We start from the raw sequence: 20,344 nt of genomic DNA, 5'->3' as shown, positions 1-20,344 counted from the left end.
TTTTTTCTGAAAATATAGGTGGACATATTTTACAATTACTTATTCTATTTTTGGATGAAGAATAATACCCGCTCAATAATACATAGACGTAGGCCTAGTAGTTGTAGTAGTGGACCCCTCCCAACAAAAATTTCTGGGTGCGATCCTAATTCCCCTCCATAGTATAGAATACGAACATTTCAACGACATAACCTATAATTCATGGGTTTGTTATATCCATTTTTAAAATTTCTGACGAGATCTCGTTTTAGAAAATTCCTGTCAAAGTGCTGTTTTCAAATATACGTACATATACGTTTGGCTGTTGACTTCGCCCAACACAATGTTGGACTCCTTCACTTCTTATTTGGCGATAAAGAAATTAAGGAGCTTAACAATACCTCTCAACTGATCAAATCATAACAAAATATATCAATTACGTCAGTAATTCAGATATTCAGCTCGTCATGTCAGATAAATAGGGAATTTCCTTTTGTTAGAAGCAAGACAAGATAGGTTGCAGAAGGGACATTCCATGTCAAATCAAGTCATCAGACTTGACAATCTCAGATTTTTGTAAAAATTGGTGCACAGCTTTATTACAGTCGGAGATAAAAAAAAAAAATCCCAAATATTACTTCTCTCCTCCTAAAAGTGTTGCAATACAGGGTGTTCAAAACTGTCAAAAAGGGTATTTTTTCAGTTAAAGGGATTATTAAAAATTGTCATAAAATGATTAATGTGTGCACTAGAGACATGGAACAAACACCATTGGAAAGCTTAAAGATTGCTCAACAAGTTGTACCATATTGAAAATACCTGTACGATAAGAAATAACACTTCAAAGATTCAAATTAAAATTTTGATTTCGCGTAGAAATATCCTTGTGAATTTGTTCAAAATTGTTCAGATTGTAGTCTCATATGTGTACTAAATCACCACGAAGTTACATTTTGGGGAATCAATGGGATCCGATTCCAAATTCAACATAAACCAAGCATTGCAAGATATTCACCATGTGAATATCTGGGTTCAGATCGATAACCATTTGCCTGTAGCTATTTACCTGCAGCATCAAAGGAATTTATATTCAACTCCATTTGTTTCTTGATGTTTTTGTTTGAATTTACACAATTATTCACCTTTCGAGTTATTTAGAGAGGTATTACGTTTCCGAACAGTACTCAATATAGGTCATTATTCTTGTTAGTACGGATGTTTCTAAATATATGTTGGCTACATTGATACAAGTTATTTTTATTCCTTTGTTTCAGGATTGCTCAAGGATCTTATAAAATAGGTATAGCTATAAAATGTTATAGCTATTTATAATATCCTTGGGATTGCTGTTACAGACATGTAGAAGTGCATAATTAAAATAGAAAAAAGAATTTATTGACTACTTGTTTGTGCTGAAGTGTGTAAAGTGATTCTGAACAGTGTCACTATGTTTCAAAACACATTTGATAAAAATATGAAAGGGAAAAATATATCCCTCCGTTTCATTTCTGTAACAGCAATCCTGAAACAAAGGAATGAGAATAACATAGCCAATCAATGTAGCCAATATAAATTTAGAAACATCCGTACTGACTAACAAGAATAATGACCTATATTGAGTACTGTTCGGAAACGTAGTACCTCCCTAAAAACACGAGAGGTGGATAATTGTGTAAATTCAAATGAATACATCAAGAAACAAATTAAGTTGAATATAAATTCCTTTAATGCTGCAGGTAAATAGCTACAGGCAAATGGTTATCGATCTGAACCCAGATATTCACGTGGTCAATATCTTGCAATGCATGGTTTATGTTGAATTTGGAATCGGATTCCATTGAGCGCTCAAAATGCAACTTTTTGGTGTTTTAGTACACACATGAGACTACAATCTGGACAATTTTAAACAAATTGACAGAGCATTTCTACGCGAAATTCAATTTTTAATTTGAATCTTTGAAGTGCTATTTTTTATTGTACAGGTATTTTCAATAGGGTACAACTTGTAGAGCAAGCTTGAAGCTTTCCAATAGTGTTTGTTCCATGTCTCTAGTGCACACATTAACCATTTTATGACAATTTTTAATAATCCCTGTAACTGAAAAAAAGTCCTTTTTTGGCATTTTTGAACAACCTGTGTGGCAACACTTTCAGGAAGAGAGAAGTAATATTTAGGATATTTTCATCTTCCACTGTAACAAATCTGTGCACCAATTTTTACAAAAATCTAACATCGTCAGGTCAGATTTTATCACTTCATTTGTTGATTTCAAATGCAATGCCCCAGAAGCAAGAGACGATTCCGTGCAATTTCACATGGTGCTCATTATTGAGCAATTTCGCACTGTCTTCCTTACCGGATTAAACATTCTGCAGGTGTGGTGCATTTTCACATGGCGCACCTGTTAATCATGTGATTCGTCCTGAAACCACTTTCACCATAGGGGGTGGGATAACAGAACAAATGTCAACTAAGTAAGAACAGAAACAGAGCAAACACAAGTTAAAGTAAATACGAGCAAGTGAATTAATACTAGCTTCAAGTATTTTCTCTAAGTTGTACCCATACATGCAGATGTAGGAACCACACATGATAAGACATTGTTATAGAAGTCGTGTATGAATTGATGCCAAATAAAATAAAACGAACATACAAGGAACTGTTTACATTTCTTAAAATGTGGTCTGGCCAGAACGAATCTCGAGTCCTGAAAGTGGATTTTGAGCTTACTGCAATAAATGCCCTGCGTGCGGTGCTTCCTAATTCACAGGTTTTTGGCTGATATTACTATTTTAACCATAGCATCTGGTGGAAGCTTTTTAGGTTTCGTCGAAGGATCCTCAACAGTGAAGATTAGTTGATTTTTTGAGTTTAACGTCCCGTTGAGCAGCGAGGCTATATGAGACGTGGACCTATTGATTAACGTGGAATCCGAACCACATGAGCTCCCGCCGGGAATCGAACCCGGGTCTCCCACGCCAAAGGCGCATATGCTAACAATGAAGATGTACGCATCATGTTCGTATGTGTAGTGCCTTAGCATTAATATCATGAACTAGGATCGATGAAATTGGCTCATCGTCACGGAGGACAGTCCGTCTGCCAAGAAAATCGAGGAATTAAACGATAATTTCATTGAACAATGGATGGACATACCAAAGATTCAGAGAAATATAGAAATGCAATGGTCAAAGACACAGAACGGAGCGCGATAAATTAAAGCGGAGTATCTTGAAGCATGTGAGTGTATTAAAAACAGATGCGACGTCTAGTTTTCATGCTTTTGCGGGACAGCGCTTAAAAATTGCAATCCGGGAGAGCGTAGAGAGTTAACTTACATCCATCTTGACCACAGATTGTAATTAGTTCTGAAGAAACTAGGAAATGGCGTGGACTTTAAACAAATGCTTGCGAAGCTTGAGCATAAGGATGGGCACGAGTCGAGTCGAGTCAAACGTAATTTCCTCGAGTCGAGTTTGATAAATAGCTCGCTCGCTCAGCCCGTTTTAACTCTTTTTGAAATCATGACTTGATTAGACTGGAAAGTGAAACCATGAGATTTGAAGCAGTAATGTCAAATACTTTCAGCATTGCTCAGAGAGGGGACACTGCTCGCATCTCGTCTCATTGTAATAACGAGACAACAATAGATTTTATAACTTGACAGCCTCAAATGTGGTGAGCACCAATATAAGTACAGGTATATACTGTAGTTCCTATAGTTTGTACATTTGAAAACGCTACTTTTCTCTTTTAAGAACTAGATGCTTACCAAGTTTCAAGAACGTAGACAAATGTCCTACACATTCATATTGCCTATTACATTAGATTAAGATAACATGTTTACTGTTATATATATAATTTTAATTTATTTGAATTTGAAATATTTGATAGAAGTAATTTATTTTATAAATACTAGGTGATACCGAGTCTTATAAGCATCTACATATAGCATACTTATTAATATCATTTAGGTTTGCTTGGTTGTAATCAATTCAATTAACAGCGCTAACTATTAAGTATTTGACGGATACTTGAGGCATTTTGACAGTTACCTAAACATTCGAGTTGATATCAAGAAAATAGATGGTTGAGAGTTCTATTATCATTAGATACGAAGCCTTATAGCTAATGTCCGGATTTGTATGTAATTACATATTTTTTCCTTCATATGTAGGTTCGTCAAATCCTTAAATGTTTGTGATTCACACCTGTAGGATGCTTCAACTCAAGTTTCAAATTACATATTTTTACATATTTTGACCAATACTATATATTCCTATGGTTTCTACATATTTTTACATAAAACTGTCTTAAAATTTTGCGTTTACTGAAATTTTAATTTAAAATTAAAAAAATAAACTCTCAAACTGTGCAAGGATTACATCTAGATTCAATTTTGTCATCTATCTTTTCGTTTCTTTGCCGAAAGATAAATATCTCTCTCTTTTATTTGTCAAACCATATTTCGCAGAATTTTCGCTGATAACAAAAGAAATATAAGAAGAAACAAGTAAAAATCTTCCCTCCGGGGAAACATTAACAGCGCCCTTTATTCTCAACTCTGGAGGAAGACAGATCACGTGCCTAACAGGCGACTGGCCAGGAAATTCCTGAAATGAATTCTATTTGATTGTTATCGGAGGTCGGACGGGAAAAAAGATGAAAGCAAATCCTGCAATTCAAGTTAAAACTGTATGCTAGTGTGCTTCCAGGAAATTACTGCAAGAGTTCGTTCCAAGCAGCTGGCGACAATGGCAATATCATAGCAGGTAATCTAAGCTTTCAAAGAACTTCGCTTGTTCAACTGAATGACAGGAGGACAGTACTCTAGTATTGCAGTTGCAAAACGCACGTATTCTGTATTGAGCGTCGAAGTTAGAAATGGCTCCGGTTGCCTCATCTTTATCCGCGAAATTGCGGTCGTGGGTAACTATCGATGATGCGTTTACTACAGACTGTGAAGTGGTGTTTGCCAAGTGTGTGATAAAAATATTGGATGTTCAATGAAATCTCGGTTAGAACAACATGTACGAAGTGCACTCCATGCAAGAAATAAAAATTTGCGAACTGCAAACAAACAAGTACTCTTGACAAAAATGCATTAAGATACTTCAGTGAGTGAGTTTTCAAAGACTTGTGCCAAGCAATGATAGCAGCAAACATTCCTTGGAACAAAGTTCAAGTGCCAAAATACCGTGCTTTTCTGGAGGAGTACTGGGGGCGTCGAATTTCTGACAAATCCACTCTTCGAAAGTGTTATCTCGAAGCTTGTAATAGGGAAGCTATAGATACCATTAGGGCAGAAATAGGTAGTTCATATATTTGTATTTCTGTGGACAAAACAACAGACATTTTGGGACGTTATGTAGCAAATTTAGTGATTGGAAAGTTAAGTGAAGATGCTCCATCTAAATCCTATCTTATTGCGAGTAAATTGCTGGAACGCACAAACCATTCCACGATTGCTCGCTTTGTAAACGATGGTCTTAAAGTGTTGTGGCCGGGAGGAGTTCAGGAAGAAAAAGTCCTTGTTCTCTATACAGACAACGCAGCCTACATGTTAAAAGCGGCTAGAGCACTTACAGTTTTTTACCCTAACTTAATTCATTTCACCTGTATGGCCCATGCTCTTCAGCATGTTGCTGAAGAGGTGAGAGACAGCTTTTGCGAAGTAAATCAACTAGTTTCTTCCACGAAAAAAATGTTTGTTAAGGCGCCACAACGTGTTCAAGTTTACAGAGATCAACTGCCAGACGTGCCACTTCCTCCGGAGCCTGTGCTAACGCGATGGGGCGCTTGGATACAGACAGTACATTTCTACAATGAACATTTTCAAAAAATTAAGCCTCTTGTTCATTCATTTCCATCGGAGTCTGCTGTGTCAGTTGGCATTGCTCAGAAACTGTTTAATGACTCAAAAGTAGCGTGTGATATCGCATACATAGACAGCAATTTTAGTTGGCTACCTACAAGCATTAAAAAGCTAGAGGCTGTTGGGCGGCCTCTTCCGGAACCCATGGAAATCATAGAGGATGCAAAGAGACTGCTGCAAAATGTGTGTGGAGATGTAGGAGAAAAAGCTCGAAAGAAACTAAATGCAGTGCTGGAAAGAAATCCGGGTTACGACAGCCTATTGGCAGTGTGTGAGATTCTCAGTAGTGAAACAAGACTCCCCTGAAGATATTTCCCCCAACTACATCCCCCTGTTGAAATACGCTGCTGTTATCTCATGCGATGTGAAGAGACCATTCTCTGCATACAAGAATATTTTATCCGATCGCCGACAAAATTTTACTTCTGATCATATCGAAATGTACCTTGTAACCCATTGTGCAACTACACACAGCTGAACTGTAGGCACATCTTTTATAAGCACTTTATTTCAAATTAAAAATTTTCATTAGTGGAAATATTCTTCAATCTTACGAGGGAACCTATCCAAGTGTAACCCTGACTTCGAGTCGAGACTATGGCCGTTGGATACCTTGTCCCAAAAGAATATAACACGAAAAGGGATACATACCTGATCGCAACCGTTGCGAAGATATAAGCGTGAAAAGTTTGAAATTGAGTTCCATACTATACATTACAAAGTCAGATTCCGGGTTAGATATTTCGGAAACGGTCGGGTAAGGAAACTCAGCGAATACATATCAAATTAGCCCAGCACCTTTTGAATGAAAAATTTGTGTCCCTGGGGCACTCGCAGGGTCCCAGGCGGGGTCCAACTCGAAATTTGCAAATGGAACCTGGGGTCAAGTAGCATATTGTATGAAAGCTATTGTTAAATAAAAGAAGGTACAATTCTCAACTCTCTACGATAACCCTGTGCAAACGGGTAACTGGTCAAAACGTCAATACAACCTACATCAGAAAATCTATGGCCACGCTTCTAAATCCGTTAAGTTGCGACACGCATTTAACATAGCAACTCATGTTTCGGATTGATTACAGACAAAACTATAGATTATTTTCAGTACTGATGAACCACATTATGACTTACTTATAATATAGATTATGATATTTACAGTATTAATTGATCTGAAGGTTTGAAATCCTGCCAAGACAATGTTTGTGAATAATGAATGGTTTGATCATTTTATGAATATAATAAACGAATTTTAATCAAAAGTATCAGCACAATGTAGGATTTGTTCATAGTTTCAACACATACAAAGAATTATGCAATTATTAGAAGACTATCAGCGTTTTACATCTTACATGACAGTTTCGAGACTATATTAGCATTAACAATTTCATAGAATTGTTTCCATTATAATGATTCGTTTATTTTTCTGGAAGGTATGTTTTATGATACGTCTGTTGATCGTATCTGATCACTATAGTGACATGTTTTTAACTGTATTGTTACATTTGTATGAAAATGATAAAGTGATGCCAACCGATTTATTTATTAGGCATTTATGATTATTACTACTCTTACTACTTCTTCTGGATCTTCTTATGTAGAAAGAAAAATTCATTTCAGCAAATTGTGCTTTGTGTGCTAGGGCAGTACATTCTGTTTGCTGTACATAATTAGAATTTTTAATCTTGTTCTTGTATTTTAATCTATATTATTGCGCTAGAGGATAAATAAGGTTTTCTTCTTACACGTTAAGCTACTACTTACATATTAAATTACAAATTATCATTTTGCTATACTTAATATTTTGCAATTTATAATTAAATAAATTATGTTTGTGTTGTTTGGAATAATATTAACTATTTGTTATCGTATACGTTGATTCGTTTGACATTTTGTTTAGATTTCAACAGTTTGATACATACGTAATGTCTTTTTACTTTGATTTTTCCTTGGCAAAATGAAGGTACAAACTTACGATCACATAGAGCGTATTAATTATTTTTTGTTTTACTTTATCATAATATAACAGGGAATAATCATATATAAACCAATTACATTCAGGCTAGAATTAATGCTTATACATTTTTTTTTATCAGAAAGTTATAATCTTAAATTTGTTCGAACTTGTTTAGATAGAATTTCAGTTTTTCTACAGTTTTAATTTCATAATCGAATTTCCTGTCGAATTTCAGGATCAAAGAGTGTAATCTGTTGAGCCTTTATCTAGGAATCGTGGTGAACGTTACAGGTTCTGTTCATGAACAATAAGCAGTGTCAAATATTCAAAAGAATCTAAGTATATGATATAATGACATCCGTATAAGCAAAGAAACATAAACAATTGTCAAAAGATGGGTAAACTAGTATTAGATGGTTTAGTGCAATCATCGTATACTACAGATCTAGCAAAATTAAACTTAAAATTTTCGCATTCTGTGGAATTCTCTGAATAATGTTAATTTCAAACAGCACATTACAATATATAAAATATTTTCATATCTACTCTATTTTTCAGAAGTCTTTCTCTACAACAAGTGTATGTTTCTCTTCATCTCTGATGTGTCTTCGTAAGGAAACGTTCCATGTTGCTTAGACATATAAAAATACTGTCTTCATCGTTTCATAAACTTCGAAGTTTCTTTCCTATAATGTTAGCCTGGTCTACTCTTGTACGAAATGAATGTGGGGATAGTAGCAAGAATGAGAAGACCGAACTAAACTAAGAGAAATATCTGGAATTTCTCTCTCAACATGCCCCTAAAAGTTAGGCAAATGTGTAACATGAGATTTAAGACTAATTTAGTTGTGATCAATGGAAGTGTTATTTAACTCAGAGAAAGACATATTGTTCGATTTGTAACAGTTTATTGGTCAATGAATTTGGTGTTCTGAGATTGACTTGATTAAATATCTGAAAGGTCATGAGGAAAGAAATTAGGGAAACCTGGCCTTAAGAATATCATACCTGGGTGACTACTGGTCCTATGTTGTCAGGTAATCCCATCGGCAGTTCAGCTCCAAACTTTATAAATCGTCCATGGAAAAATGAGCTTATCACTCGATAGTGTACGCGAATAAAATTTATAAACGATCTTTCCGAAACTTAGATTAAAGTAACTATCTCGGCTTGTTGCGAACAGATCTCTTAATAACTTCTCATTATCTGAGGTCTTATTAACTCGATTCCTGTTAACTGATTCTTATTCACTACTTCTTATTAACTCCTTCCTTTTAACTGCCCTCTCTTTCCAAGGAAACGGTTTTATATAATCAAGAAATGAGGTTGCAGACATTGAAGATATTCATGACAACAACAGGCTCCAGATAGCACGTGGAATTCTTGAGAAACTCAATTGGGACAAGACATTCTGCTGACCAAAAATCCCTAGAATCTCCAGACACAATCTCTCGGATGATTTAAATTTTGTCAATCTAAGAAATTTTTAAAAACAAAAAGATACATAATTCTTACAATATCATAAACATTCTGTTCTCAATTTTGAAAATGAAAACGCTGATCCAATTGTAATTGTCTGACAAACGTAATAACTACATTGTATAAATTCTCTCGTTAACATAATGTAACTAGGTTGCTTTATTTGCTTTTTAGTAATGAAATAATAAAGCGTCAGCGAACTAAATAATTTTCATGACAATGTTATTCCTAATATTTGTGTGACATGATTTAATGAGTAAAATGATGATGTGAATAAACTTAAATCTAAATGACATAAAATATTGTAACTTTACTAAAATTGAAATCTAAAACCATAATATCTGATAATATTCCATAAATATCCTAAAGTATAATATGACATCCCATAAGATCCTATAACAATAACTTCTAACTGATGTGTCAATGTTAACAAAGTGTATTTTGAATTGTTTCTGAATAATGCTTAGTTTATTGCAGTTTAACATATTAACTAGTTGCGTTGCTAGTTAGCTAGTTGCGTTGCTAGTTAGCTAGTTGCGTTGCCTTCTAACATGAATAAATCTCGGTATTGTACTAATAAAATACCAGTCATTAAATGTATCCATCTATATCTTATTATAAAAGCAAACATATCAGTCTGACATTCACGCATTTTTAATAATTCAAATAAGGTAATAGATGTCGCTACTTGCACTGTCTTCTATCTAACATGAATAGATTCCAGTATTGTACTAATCAAAATATCCAACATATGTAAACCAAATATATTTTGTAAAAGCAAAACAAAGACACCTGTCAATTATGTCTTTAATAGTTCAAATAGTATAATAGTTGTCAGTAGCTGCGCTACCTCCTATCTTTCAAGAATAAATGGTAGTAATGTAATCTTCAACTGTCAATCCATGATATTGTAAACCAACTAATTCTTATTATGAATTCAAAACATAGTGCTCTGACAATCATGCCTTTATCAGTTTAAACAGGACAATACGTGTCACAAGTTGCACTGTGCACCTATCTATTAAATAAATGGCGGTAATGTACTCTTCAGCTAACATTACATAGAATTGTACTATTTATGTCTTAACATAAAAGAAAATCATGTCAATCTGTCAGTTATGTGTTTAGTAGTTCAAGACGTTAATACTTGTCAGTAGTTCCACTGTCTTGAATCTATCCTAAATAAATACCTATATTGTGACAATCAAATGCTCATCCCTGTTATTGTAAAACATGTAGTTCTTATTATGAAAGGAATACATAGCAATATATCGGTCAAGATCCTGATAATTCATTGTCATAGCGTTACTTATTGATATCTATAAGGCTTCGTATCTAATGATAATAGAACTCTCAACCATCTATTTTCTTGATTTCAACTCGAATGTTTAGGTAACTGTCAAAATGCCTCAAGTATCCGTCAAAGACTTAATAGTTAGCGCTGTTAATTGAATTGATTCCAACCAAGCAAACCTAAATGATATTAATAAGTATGCTATATGTAGATGCGTATAAGACTCGGTATCACCAAGTATTTATAAAATAAATTACTTCTATCAATTATTTCAAATTCAAATAAATTAAAATTATGTGTATAACACTAAGCATGTTATCTTAATCTAATGTAATAGGTAATATGAGTGTGTAGGACATTTGTCTACGTTCTTGAGACTTGGTAAGCATCTAGTTCTTAAAAGAGAAAAATAGTGTTTTGAAAGTACAAACTATAGTCTGAAACACATGTGACAATAATTCATAATTAAAATAATGGTTATCAATACTTCTTACTTGATATTGTAGTATATTTGAAATACAAAATATAATGTAGCCGAAACATAATGTCTGCAATCGAATAGTAGGGAAACTGATTTATCCTAGAATGTATGCATCACATACTACAAATTAAGTAATAATCAATGAAAGTGCCATAAGACACAGTAAACAAATATTAATCATTGCTAAATTCAAACATAGTTATCCGTCTTCAATCTTATTTTTAAGTATATTTACCAGTTCTGATAAAATATTTTAATAGGGCATAATAAATTATAAGAAAGTTAATTTGTTGTTGATCCTGATAATATTAGATTAATATAATACAGTAAACAGCTTTCGGCGGTAAGGTCTTATGTACGTCATAAAATAAATAAAGAAAATCTCAGGTGATAAAAAATAAACAGTACTTCCTAATGGCTAATAAAAAAACAAGCAGTGCATTCTAATACTTAATAAAGAGCAAGCATTGCTTTCCATAGACTGATAAAAATAAACAGGGCTTCCTCATGGGTAATAAGAAACGAATCTTGGTTTCTAAAGGCTAATAAAAAATAAACAAGGCTTTCTAAGGAGAAATAAAAGCAAACCCACGTTTGTAGGGGAATGATAAAGAATGAATCGTGTTTTGTAATGAAAATCCTGGTGGATTATGAATAAAATGAGCTCACTATCGGTACAAAACAAGTAATAAAAGCCCTGTATAAAAATACCGTAATTCCCTATTTAACCCTATAACCAGGGATACAAAAGAGAAGGAACACGGCAGGATGCCGTACTCCCACCTCCAAGTAATATGTACGGCGTCCCCCAGTTCCTAAAAAATTACAATGGGCAAAGATAGGCAGGGGAGGATATGACGCCGTGCCGCTACCTACCGTCCCCCTATCTTTTCAGATCCACTTTTAGCCCTGCCTATAAGTACCTCTAGGGATAAACAGCTATTGGTATATAAGTGGGCACAATGCTACTCCCGAGATATCATTATCAAAAGAATTGGTCACAAAGATATAAACCTAGCATTTTAATTCATAGATATTGACATTACGAAAACGGTATCATTATTCCTCAATTACTATATTGTGGTCTTGCTCATAGTGGCGTTAAGTGGACATGAGCAGACATAGGCTCGTTGACTTATTTCCACTGTCCAAAGTAAAGAAAAGGTCTCAAAAGTTTGTTAAGCTATAAGAGAAGGAATGCTTTATGAATAACTTAAAGGCAATGCATAAGTTTGGGAAAATCATACCTCTCCAAAAGTATGTTCAGGATCGAATTCAAATTTTGGAATGGTTTAGCTAATAGGGATTGGCGGTAATAAAAATGCTTGAATTGAAAATATAAAAACCTTTATTATGAGGTTAAAAGCTTAATATCTACACATTCTTGATTATAACGGTAAACAGGAATTCAAATAGCAACAGTATCAATGATTAGTTACGTAAATTCCTCCTCCTGCCAATAGCTAAACAATTTGTCCCGATTTTACTTACTATTATCACAAAAGCACTATTTTAGTTCCCGAGGCATACAAATGAAGGTCACTCGCGTCCCGTGCTCATTATCTTCTAAGGACGAAAGCATCCTGTCTTATAAAATGTATGACTGCACGGAAGAATCTCACTCAAAATATACCCTTAAATAGTTCGAAAAGTTGTGTTATGTTTGTACTGAATTGTGTCATTGAATGTTTCGTTGGTTTTCAAATGGACTAAATTTACAATCTAAATAAAATAGAAACGCTGTCTTGATTGGTAACGAAGAGAATATAATTATCCCTTAAATATTTTAAAAACGTTTATTATTATTATTATTATTATTATTATTATTATTATTATTATTATTATTATTATTATTATTATTATTATTATTATTATTATTATTATTATTATTATTATTATTATAACACGGCAAGCAAAAATGAGATAGTGATATCAATTTGACGACAAGTGAGAACAGTTATTATTCAAAACATCCCAAAGAGATAAAAATCATTTTGAAACGATTATACTCCGTGTTTGCTGGATTCTTTCGTTGGAATTTTTCCTTTCAACTATTATCTACAGTAAAAAAGAAACCAAATAAACTGGAAAGTCTTGATTAACATCAACTGAAAATCTCAAATATTCAGAATATTTGTCGAACAGACCAAAATAAGTATTAAAAGAATGCATTTTGCATGTGCTGAATTGTACGTTCGTATGAAAATCTCATTTCTGATATCATCATAAATAATACATATATCTAATCTAATATAAGAAAAATGAAGAGTTTCTTTGTCTGTGTGTCTGTGTGCGGCCTGAGAACCAGACGAGTTAACCGGGAGTTACCAAATTTGGGTGACGGGTACCTTGGTCCAGGCCCCAGACCAAGACGAAGTTTTTTTTGTTTTGTTTTTGTAATCTCGAACCAGGGGGTTCTCAGAGGTGATTACCGGGACATGTAAAAATAGTAGAAAATGACCGATATTAGTGTCGAATTCATAGTTTTCACGGTCGCTGAGGTCAATGGTGAAACTCCGCATTAACTTCGAAATATACCCCATTCGGCTGCAGGCCGGGGGTCACCGGGATACCGAGACATGTAAAATAGTAGAAAATGGCCGATATGAGTGTCAAGTCCATAGTTTTTGCGGTCGCTGAGATGAATGGTGATACTCTCAGAGGTGTTGACTTCCAAATACAGCACCGATGCGAAGAATGGATATTTCAGCTAATAGTATATAAAACCAACTAAAGCCAGGATGCTTACCTAACAGTGAAGTGAAAATTGCTATTAGTAAAAATATTTCCCACAGCTTTTAAAATTAATTTCTATTTATGTTTTATTTGTAATGGGCAGTGCAAGGGAAATTTCCATTGAAGCTATGATATTAACACACAGTGAATGAGATAAATAAATGACAAAATCTTTCCGTTAACGTCCCACGGTTACGCCCTGTAGGTTAAGGGAGACCGATGATTACGGTAAGTGAATGATGATGAAAGAATTGGTGGAATGAGAATCTGGGAGGAAACGGGAGTACTCTGAGAAAACCCAAGTACATGATGTTGTTCCCTACAAACTTTATTCGCCGGGGATCGAACTAGGGACCCCACGCAAACGAGGCAGGCGTTTTACCACTGAATCACCGTGTCTCCTCTGCAGTGAGTAAGAGTTTATATAAACTGTTATGTCTTGCTGGATAATAATCTCATTATTCATTCTTTTTAAATATGTCAATATCAATTTAAATTTACTTCATTTGGTTAGTGTTTGCGGAAACCATAACACTATTATTTATAAAAAGTGATGGTTCGATCTCCGGAGAAGTAAGTTTGTGATGGACAACATCGTGCCCGTGGGTTTTCTCGGGGTAGTTCTGTTTCCTCTCACTTTTTCATTCCACCAATTCTTCCACCATAATTCACTTGCATTAATTATAGTCTCCTTTAGCCTAAAGGACATAATGGTAATACGTTAAAACTGGTTAAGATACGTTGTTCTTTGATTAAGGCAATCTATCTATAAGAATAAAAATGAAAGTGACTACGTTTGTGACTTAATAATGAGGTTCGGGCCTGGAATGTTTTATTATTATTATTATTATTATTATTATTTTCACTTTAACAGTGCAACTTAGGGGAGGAGGAGATATAAAAATGATTGAAAATGACTGATATTAAAGAGCGCTTCAGTAATAGTAAAAAGTGACAGACTAACGGAAAATCTCACTGGGGCACATGCAGAGTCGTCCTGACTCGTGATTAGTTAGTACCATACTAAAGAGTTCGACTAACATAAGCTTCCTGCAGTAGTCAGGCCTTTAATATGACGCTAATCATACGTCAAAACGACTCTGCATAAGACGGACTATTTTATCTTATTTTAACCCAGCGAAGCGGGCAATTGTCGCTGGTATAAAAATATACAATATATGTCATACCTATAGAATTATTTAACTTTTACATATTTCGTTCAGAACAAAGAATCCAAAGTATTAAAGAAGTGAAAAAGAATATATATTGCTAAAATAATTCAACCTACTTCTGCAATTGAATTTTCTCAATCAATTATGTAAATGAAACAGGCCGGTAGCCAGCCCAAAAATGTAGGGGGGCCCGGCTGAAGTTAGGGGGGCCCGATCTAACCATACTATAGTTTATCATCGTATTATAGTTCATTTGCAAGCCTACCGTGAAAATTTTAGGGGTCAAGCAAAAATTTAGGGGGGCCCGGCCCCTCCTAGACCCCCCTGGATACGGGCCTAAAATGAAATGTTTCTAGTTGTAAGTCTTATAGTTCTGCCTTTAGGCTAAAGGATACGGATGAATTAACGAAAGTGAATTATAAATTAATTTGTGAAATGAGGATGTGGAAGGGAACGGAAGAATCCAGAGAAAACTCAGACACGATATTGTCGTCCACAAATTCGAGTAGTGAGCAGGGATCGAACTAGGGACTTCTCGCACCAGAGATGAGCGTTCTATCAGTGAGCCACGTGGCCCTCTCTTAATCGATTCTGTAAAATTAATTCGGTTATACAGGGCGCTTCAAAACAACACTAACAACGTTTCGGAGGTGATTGCTGATACCAACATAAGACAAAAAGTATAGACCAATCTGGGTGCATAAATGATTCTTTTCGGAGTTATAGGCTGCCAAAAACATGAAAAAATGAACTTTAAATGTCCATAACTCCAAAACTATAGGACCTACCGTTATTGGGTCAAGAATTCACTTACGAACTAATATGTGTCCTATCCAAAAAATACTTGTTTCAGAATCCTAAGGTACTCGCGCAATAATTTTTAAAGACGGAGTTTGGCTAAGAGTATGTAATTTGAAGTACTCACCAACTAATCTCTTTCCACGCTTAGAAAAAAGTGGATGTAAACAAACCCACCTGACTACCAGTGGATCGATGACCAGTGATTGGTTGTTGGTCTCACTGCACTAATATCCTACCGCAATATAATCCCTACTAAAATAATAATTTCAAATGAAAATATCCGAATGTATCCTGTATTTTGGGATAATAAACGCAGTGTATATAATAGTTAACAACAGATGTAGCTTTATTTCAATCTCACTCGCCCTTGGACTTATAGTATTTACATGCGTATGCGTTCGCGCGCCGACCCCACTCACTGGAAATTGTAGAATGCAGAGAGTTCCATGGCGAAAACGTGTTGCAATAATCCATCTTCCTCTCGTGTTATAAAACACAAAAGAACATCAGGAACAGAGGCAATCTCGTTCGATTTAAGAAAATATGTATTTCCAACATAACAATAGTCAGTGTCAGTTCGTTAATTATACAGCCAACAGAGCCTTACACTTTGGAAATTATGCGACAACAATAAGCTAGCAGAAGATCTTGCTGTTCACGTCTCTCGCTGCCGAAGCACGTGTGAGCCGCAGAGTAATACATTTCGCTTTGTTTTTATCTACTTTGTCCTAAGGCTGGAAAGACTTTACCTCTATGAAAATTGTTGCGGAAGAACCGTAGAATTCTGAAACATGGATATTTGGATAGGGCACATACTAGTTCCTGAGTGAAGTCTTGATCCGACTACGGTAGGTCCCACAGTTTCGGAGCTTAAGTTTTTCATATTTTCGGCAGCCTATAACTCCGAAATGACGGATTTCTGCACCCACGTTGGTCTGTACTTTTTGTCTTATCTTCGTGTCAGGAATCACCTCCCAAACCTTGTTGGTGTGGTTTTTGAAAAACCCTGTATATCCATTAACATACTCGTATATACTTACAAGTATAGGGGAGAAGAGGGTAATAGCGGTCAGGCGATAATGATGGTCAGTGATGTCATTATATAACGGTGAGTCACAGACAAATTTTGACAGGTGCTGCTGTCTGCCGAGTCCCCAATAAAGCTTGATAAGCATTCCCGCCCAGATCGCAGTCTTTGTTTGAGTACAGTAGTGAAAAGTGTGTTTTGTCATTTTCTGATCTAAAAATAAGTGACATTTACAGACTTGTTGTACCATTTGTTGTTGTTCGATAGTGCTGCAACTTGTACATAGAATACTTTGAAGAGTCTTCTTAAAGGTACGTATTCATTTTTTCTTAATTGAGCTATATGTGTGCTATACACTAAAGGGAATAATAAATGTACGTTTCGGATAATGACGGTCACTCGATAATTATGACCGGTATTACCCTCTTGAGTCTTGAATAGTATTCTTATGTCTCATTTCAGATGCCCTCTAAGTGGACAAGGAAAACAGACAAAGGGAAATGGTCAACACAGTCGCTGGAAAATGCTATTGCTACCATAAGAGGAGGGATATCGATTCGGAAGGCAGCCAAAATGCATGGAATTTCCTTTAGTACCTTACAAGAGCGGGGACGCGGCAGAAGTCCTAAATGGCAGAAGTCCTAAAATGCAGAAGTCCTAAACGGCATTAGACCTAAAATGCACAAGTCCTAAAAATTATTTCGCGGCACAAGTCCTAAATGGCAGAAGTCCTAAAGTGCAGAAGTCCTAAAATGCAGTAAAGTCCTAAAGTGCAGAAGTCCTAAAATGCAGAAGTCCTAAAGTGCAGAAGTCCTAAAGTGCAGAAGTCCTAAAAATCTCTTGTGGCGCTACCATCGCGTCCGTAAGAAGAATACTGTCAATCTGTTAGTCAAGTTTTAGATATACTGTTCCATATTACAGAGCCTTAGTTCTTACAAGTTATTTGTATAAATACATATTCTATCGTTCTGAAATAATAAATAAATGAAGCCTATTGTCCTTTCTTACTCTTTCCCTTTAAAAACTACCCTTTAAAAAAATCTTGCCCCACCCGTTTTACGATACTTATTTCCAAAAATTCTTTCTTATGTCCTGCTTTCATAAGAAAATTATATTTTATAATTAAAATTTAACGACTCTACTTGTAGTAGTATGCCCAAAAAATCACTCATCTTTACTCTTTTATATAAGAGTACAGAAGATAAATACAGTCAAACAAATGGATTTCCATGAACAGTTTCCGATTTCTTATAACTACCTGATTCGTACATTTCCCACAAGCTGTGATTTTAAATTTACGCTCTGTCAAGGTCCAGGTTTCAGAAAGGAACTAACTGGAAATATAATAATATTATGTATTTGTGTACATGTGTAATATGTATAAATTTATTGTCTTATTGAAGCTTTCGTAATCTGGAAATAAACTTTTGATTTGCTTTTAATATATAAAAATCATGCTCCCCTAGAAAAATTTGCAGGCTACACCCATAAATGACTATGTAGTAATTTCTGCAAAAATGGCACAGGACCTAAAATTTAGGTCTAATGCCTATATTTTTAGGACTTGTGCCATTTAAGACTTATTAATATCACCCACTGTATTGCATAATAAATGTTCTTTGCTCAATTTTAAAATTACTTCGTTCTTTATGTATACAGTTGGTATTTAATGTTCACTCGTGAAATGTCTAGTGAGCTTTTGTCCTAATTAAGTAAACTTTGGTGGATTTTTGTCCTACTCTTAATAAAATACGCTCCGCACAGTATATATTGCAATTCTGAATGTTTGCTTGGTTTCAGAAGTCTGGTAAAATATGCTTTTTAAACATTTTTTTATTATTTATTTATTTTTGTTTTAGGAATTTGTCTTGGGATTCTCGTATCTCCATTCGAAAGAAACGAATTTCTTAACAAATTATGTAATTAATTCTTAGAATGAAATAGGTTGTATTATGTAATTCGTGTATAAGTGCAGAACAGATAGTGATAATAACGATCTTAGTAGTACAAATATAGCTGTTACTGTTGGAATTAGATACGTTCGTAACATTATTGCCAAGTAGTTGCTGCATCGTCCCAATTTCGTGTGGTGGTGGCGAATTTCAGAACTTAAGCAAGTGAATGATAAAGGCACAAGTCCTAAATGGCAGAAGTCCTAAAAGGCACAAGTCCTAAAAGGCACAAGTCCTAAAAATCATATCGCGGCAGAAGTCCTAAACGGCAGAAGTCCTAAAGTGCAGAAGTCCTAAAATGCAGAAGTCCTAAAATGCAGAAGTCCTAAAATGCAGAAGTCCTAAAGTGCAGAAGTCCTAAAATTTAGGTCTAGTGCCCAATTTTTTAGGACTTCTGCCTTTTAGGACTTCTGCACTTTAGGACTTCTGGATGTCACTCACAAGAGCGAGTAAAGAAAGGTGTTTTTAGCTCTCCAAGGTTTGGAAGAAAAACTTATTTTCCTCCATATTATGAACATGCTCTTGCGAATCACGTCCAATTACTGTCCAAAATATTCCAAGGTTTGTCACCTATTCAGTTGAGACGCATAGCTTTTGAATATGCCGAACGTAATAACATAAAAAATCGTTTTAATAAAGCAAACAGGATAGCTGGAAAGGATTGGCTTAGCGGTTTCCTTAAACGGCATGATATTAGCGTCCGGAAACCTGAAGCCTGGAGTGTAGGTAGAGTTATGGGCCTTAATAAGATGGATGTTAACCGGTTTTTCACCAATTTGGAGGGAGTAATGGAGAAGTACCATTTTAAAGATACTAATATATGGAATATGGATGAGACTGGCATAACCACAGTCCAAGATCCAGGAGTCGTGATTGCTGTAAAAGGACAGAAAAGAGTTGGCTCAATCACCAGCTGGGAGAGAGGAAAGACTATAACAGTTGTTTGCGCTATGAGTTCCGGAGGTCAGTTCGTGCCACCAATGTTCATATTTCCTCGGCAGCGCATGACACCATTGCTGGAAAAGAACGGCCCACCCGGTTCTATTTATCACTGCAGTAAATCAGGATGGATAACAGAAGAACTATTCGTGTTGTGGCTTAAGCATTTCGCGGACTTCACCAATGTATCGAAAGACAATCCTGTCTTATTAGTCCTTGATAACCATATTTCTCACTGCACATTAGAAGCTTATGAGTTTTGTAAAGATCGTGGAATCGTTATGGTTTCCTTACCACCTCACTCTTCCCATCGTCTCTAGCCGTTAGATGTGACTTTTTTCTCTCCTTTAAAGGCTGCATATCGCAGAGAATGTGATTTGTTCATGAAAAGCAGGAATTTTCAGAAGATAACCCCTTATGATGTAGCTGAACTTTTTCATAAGGCATATGCAGTCGTAGCGACTATTGCTAAAGCAATTTCTGGGTTTCAAGCCACAAGTATCAAACCACTTAATCCAAATATCATTACCGAAGAAGATTTCCTTTGCGAAACAATACTACAGAATTCTTCTAGTACACCTGTTTGTACTGATGATGCATCTCCAGCAGGCGATCACTCAGAACCAGGTTCGCTGTTATATTCTCGTCTACAAA

At 35.2% G+C, this 20,344-nt stretch overlaps 1 protein-coding gene across 1 annotated transcript; it reads left to right on the top strand.

Annotated features, from left to right (window-relative positions):
- Nucleotides 1-19,500: 19,500 nt before the first annotated feature.
- LOC145666281 (uncharacterized) lies at nucleotides 19,501-20,010 on the top strand. Its single transcript, XM_081733345.1, has one exon. It carries the CDS (start codon nucleotides 19,501-19,503, stop codon nucleotides 20,008-20,010), a length of 510 nt encoding a protein of 169 aa, XP_081589471.1.
- The last annotated feature ends 334 nt before the right edge of the window (nucleotides 20,011-20,344 follow it).

This window comes from Thermobia domestica, chromosome 12, assembly GCF_964235325.1.
Source record: "Thermobia domestica chromosome 12, izTheDome1.hap1.1, whole genome shotgun sequence".
In the NCBI taxonomy this organism is placed as follows: domain Eukaryota; kingdom Metazoa; phylum Arthropoda; class Insecta; order Zygentoma; family Lepismatidae; genus Thermobia; species Thermobia domestica.
Note: the sequence above shows the minus strand (reverse complement) of the source record. Positions and strands in the feature narration are given on the sequence as shown.

Bases quoted from the DNA above. Each gene is read 5' to 3' on its own strand.
- LOC145666281 (XM_081733345.1), top strand. From the start codon at position 19,501: ATGGATGTTAACCGGTTTTTCACCAATTTGGAGGGAGTAATGGAGAAG.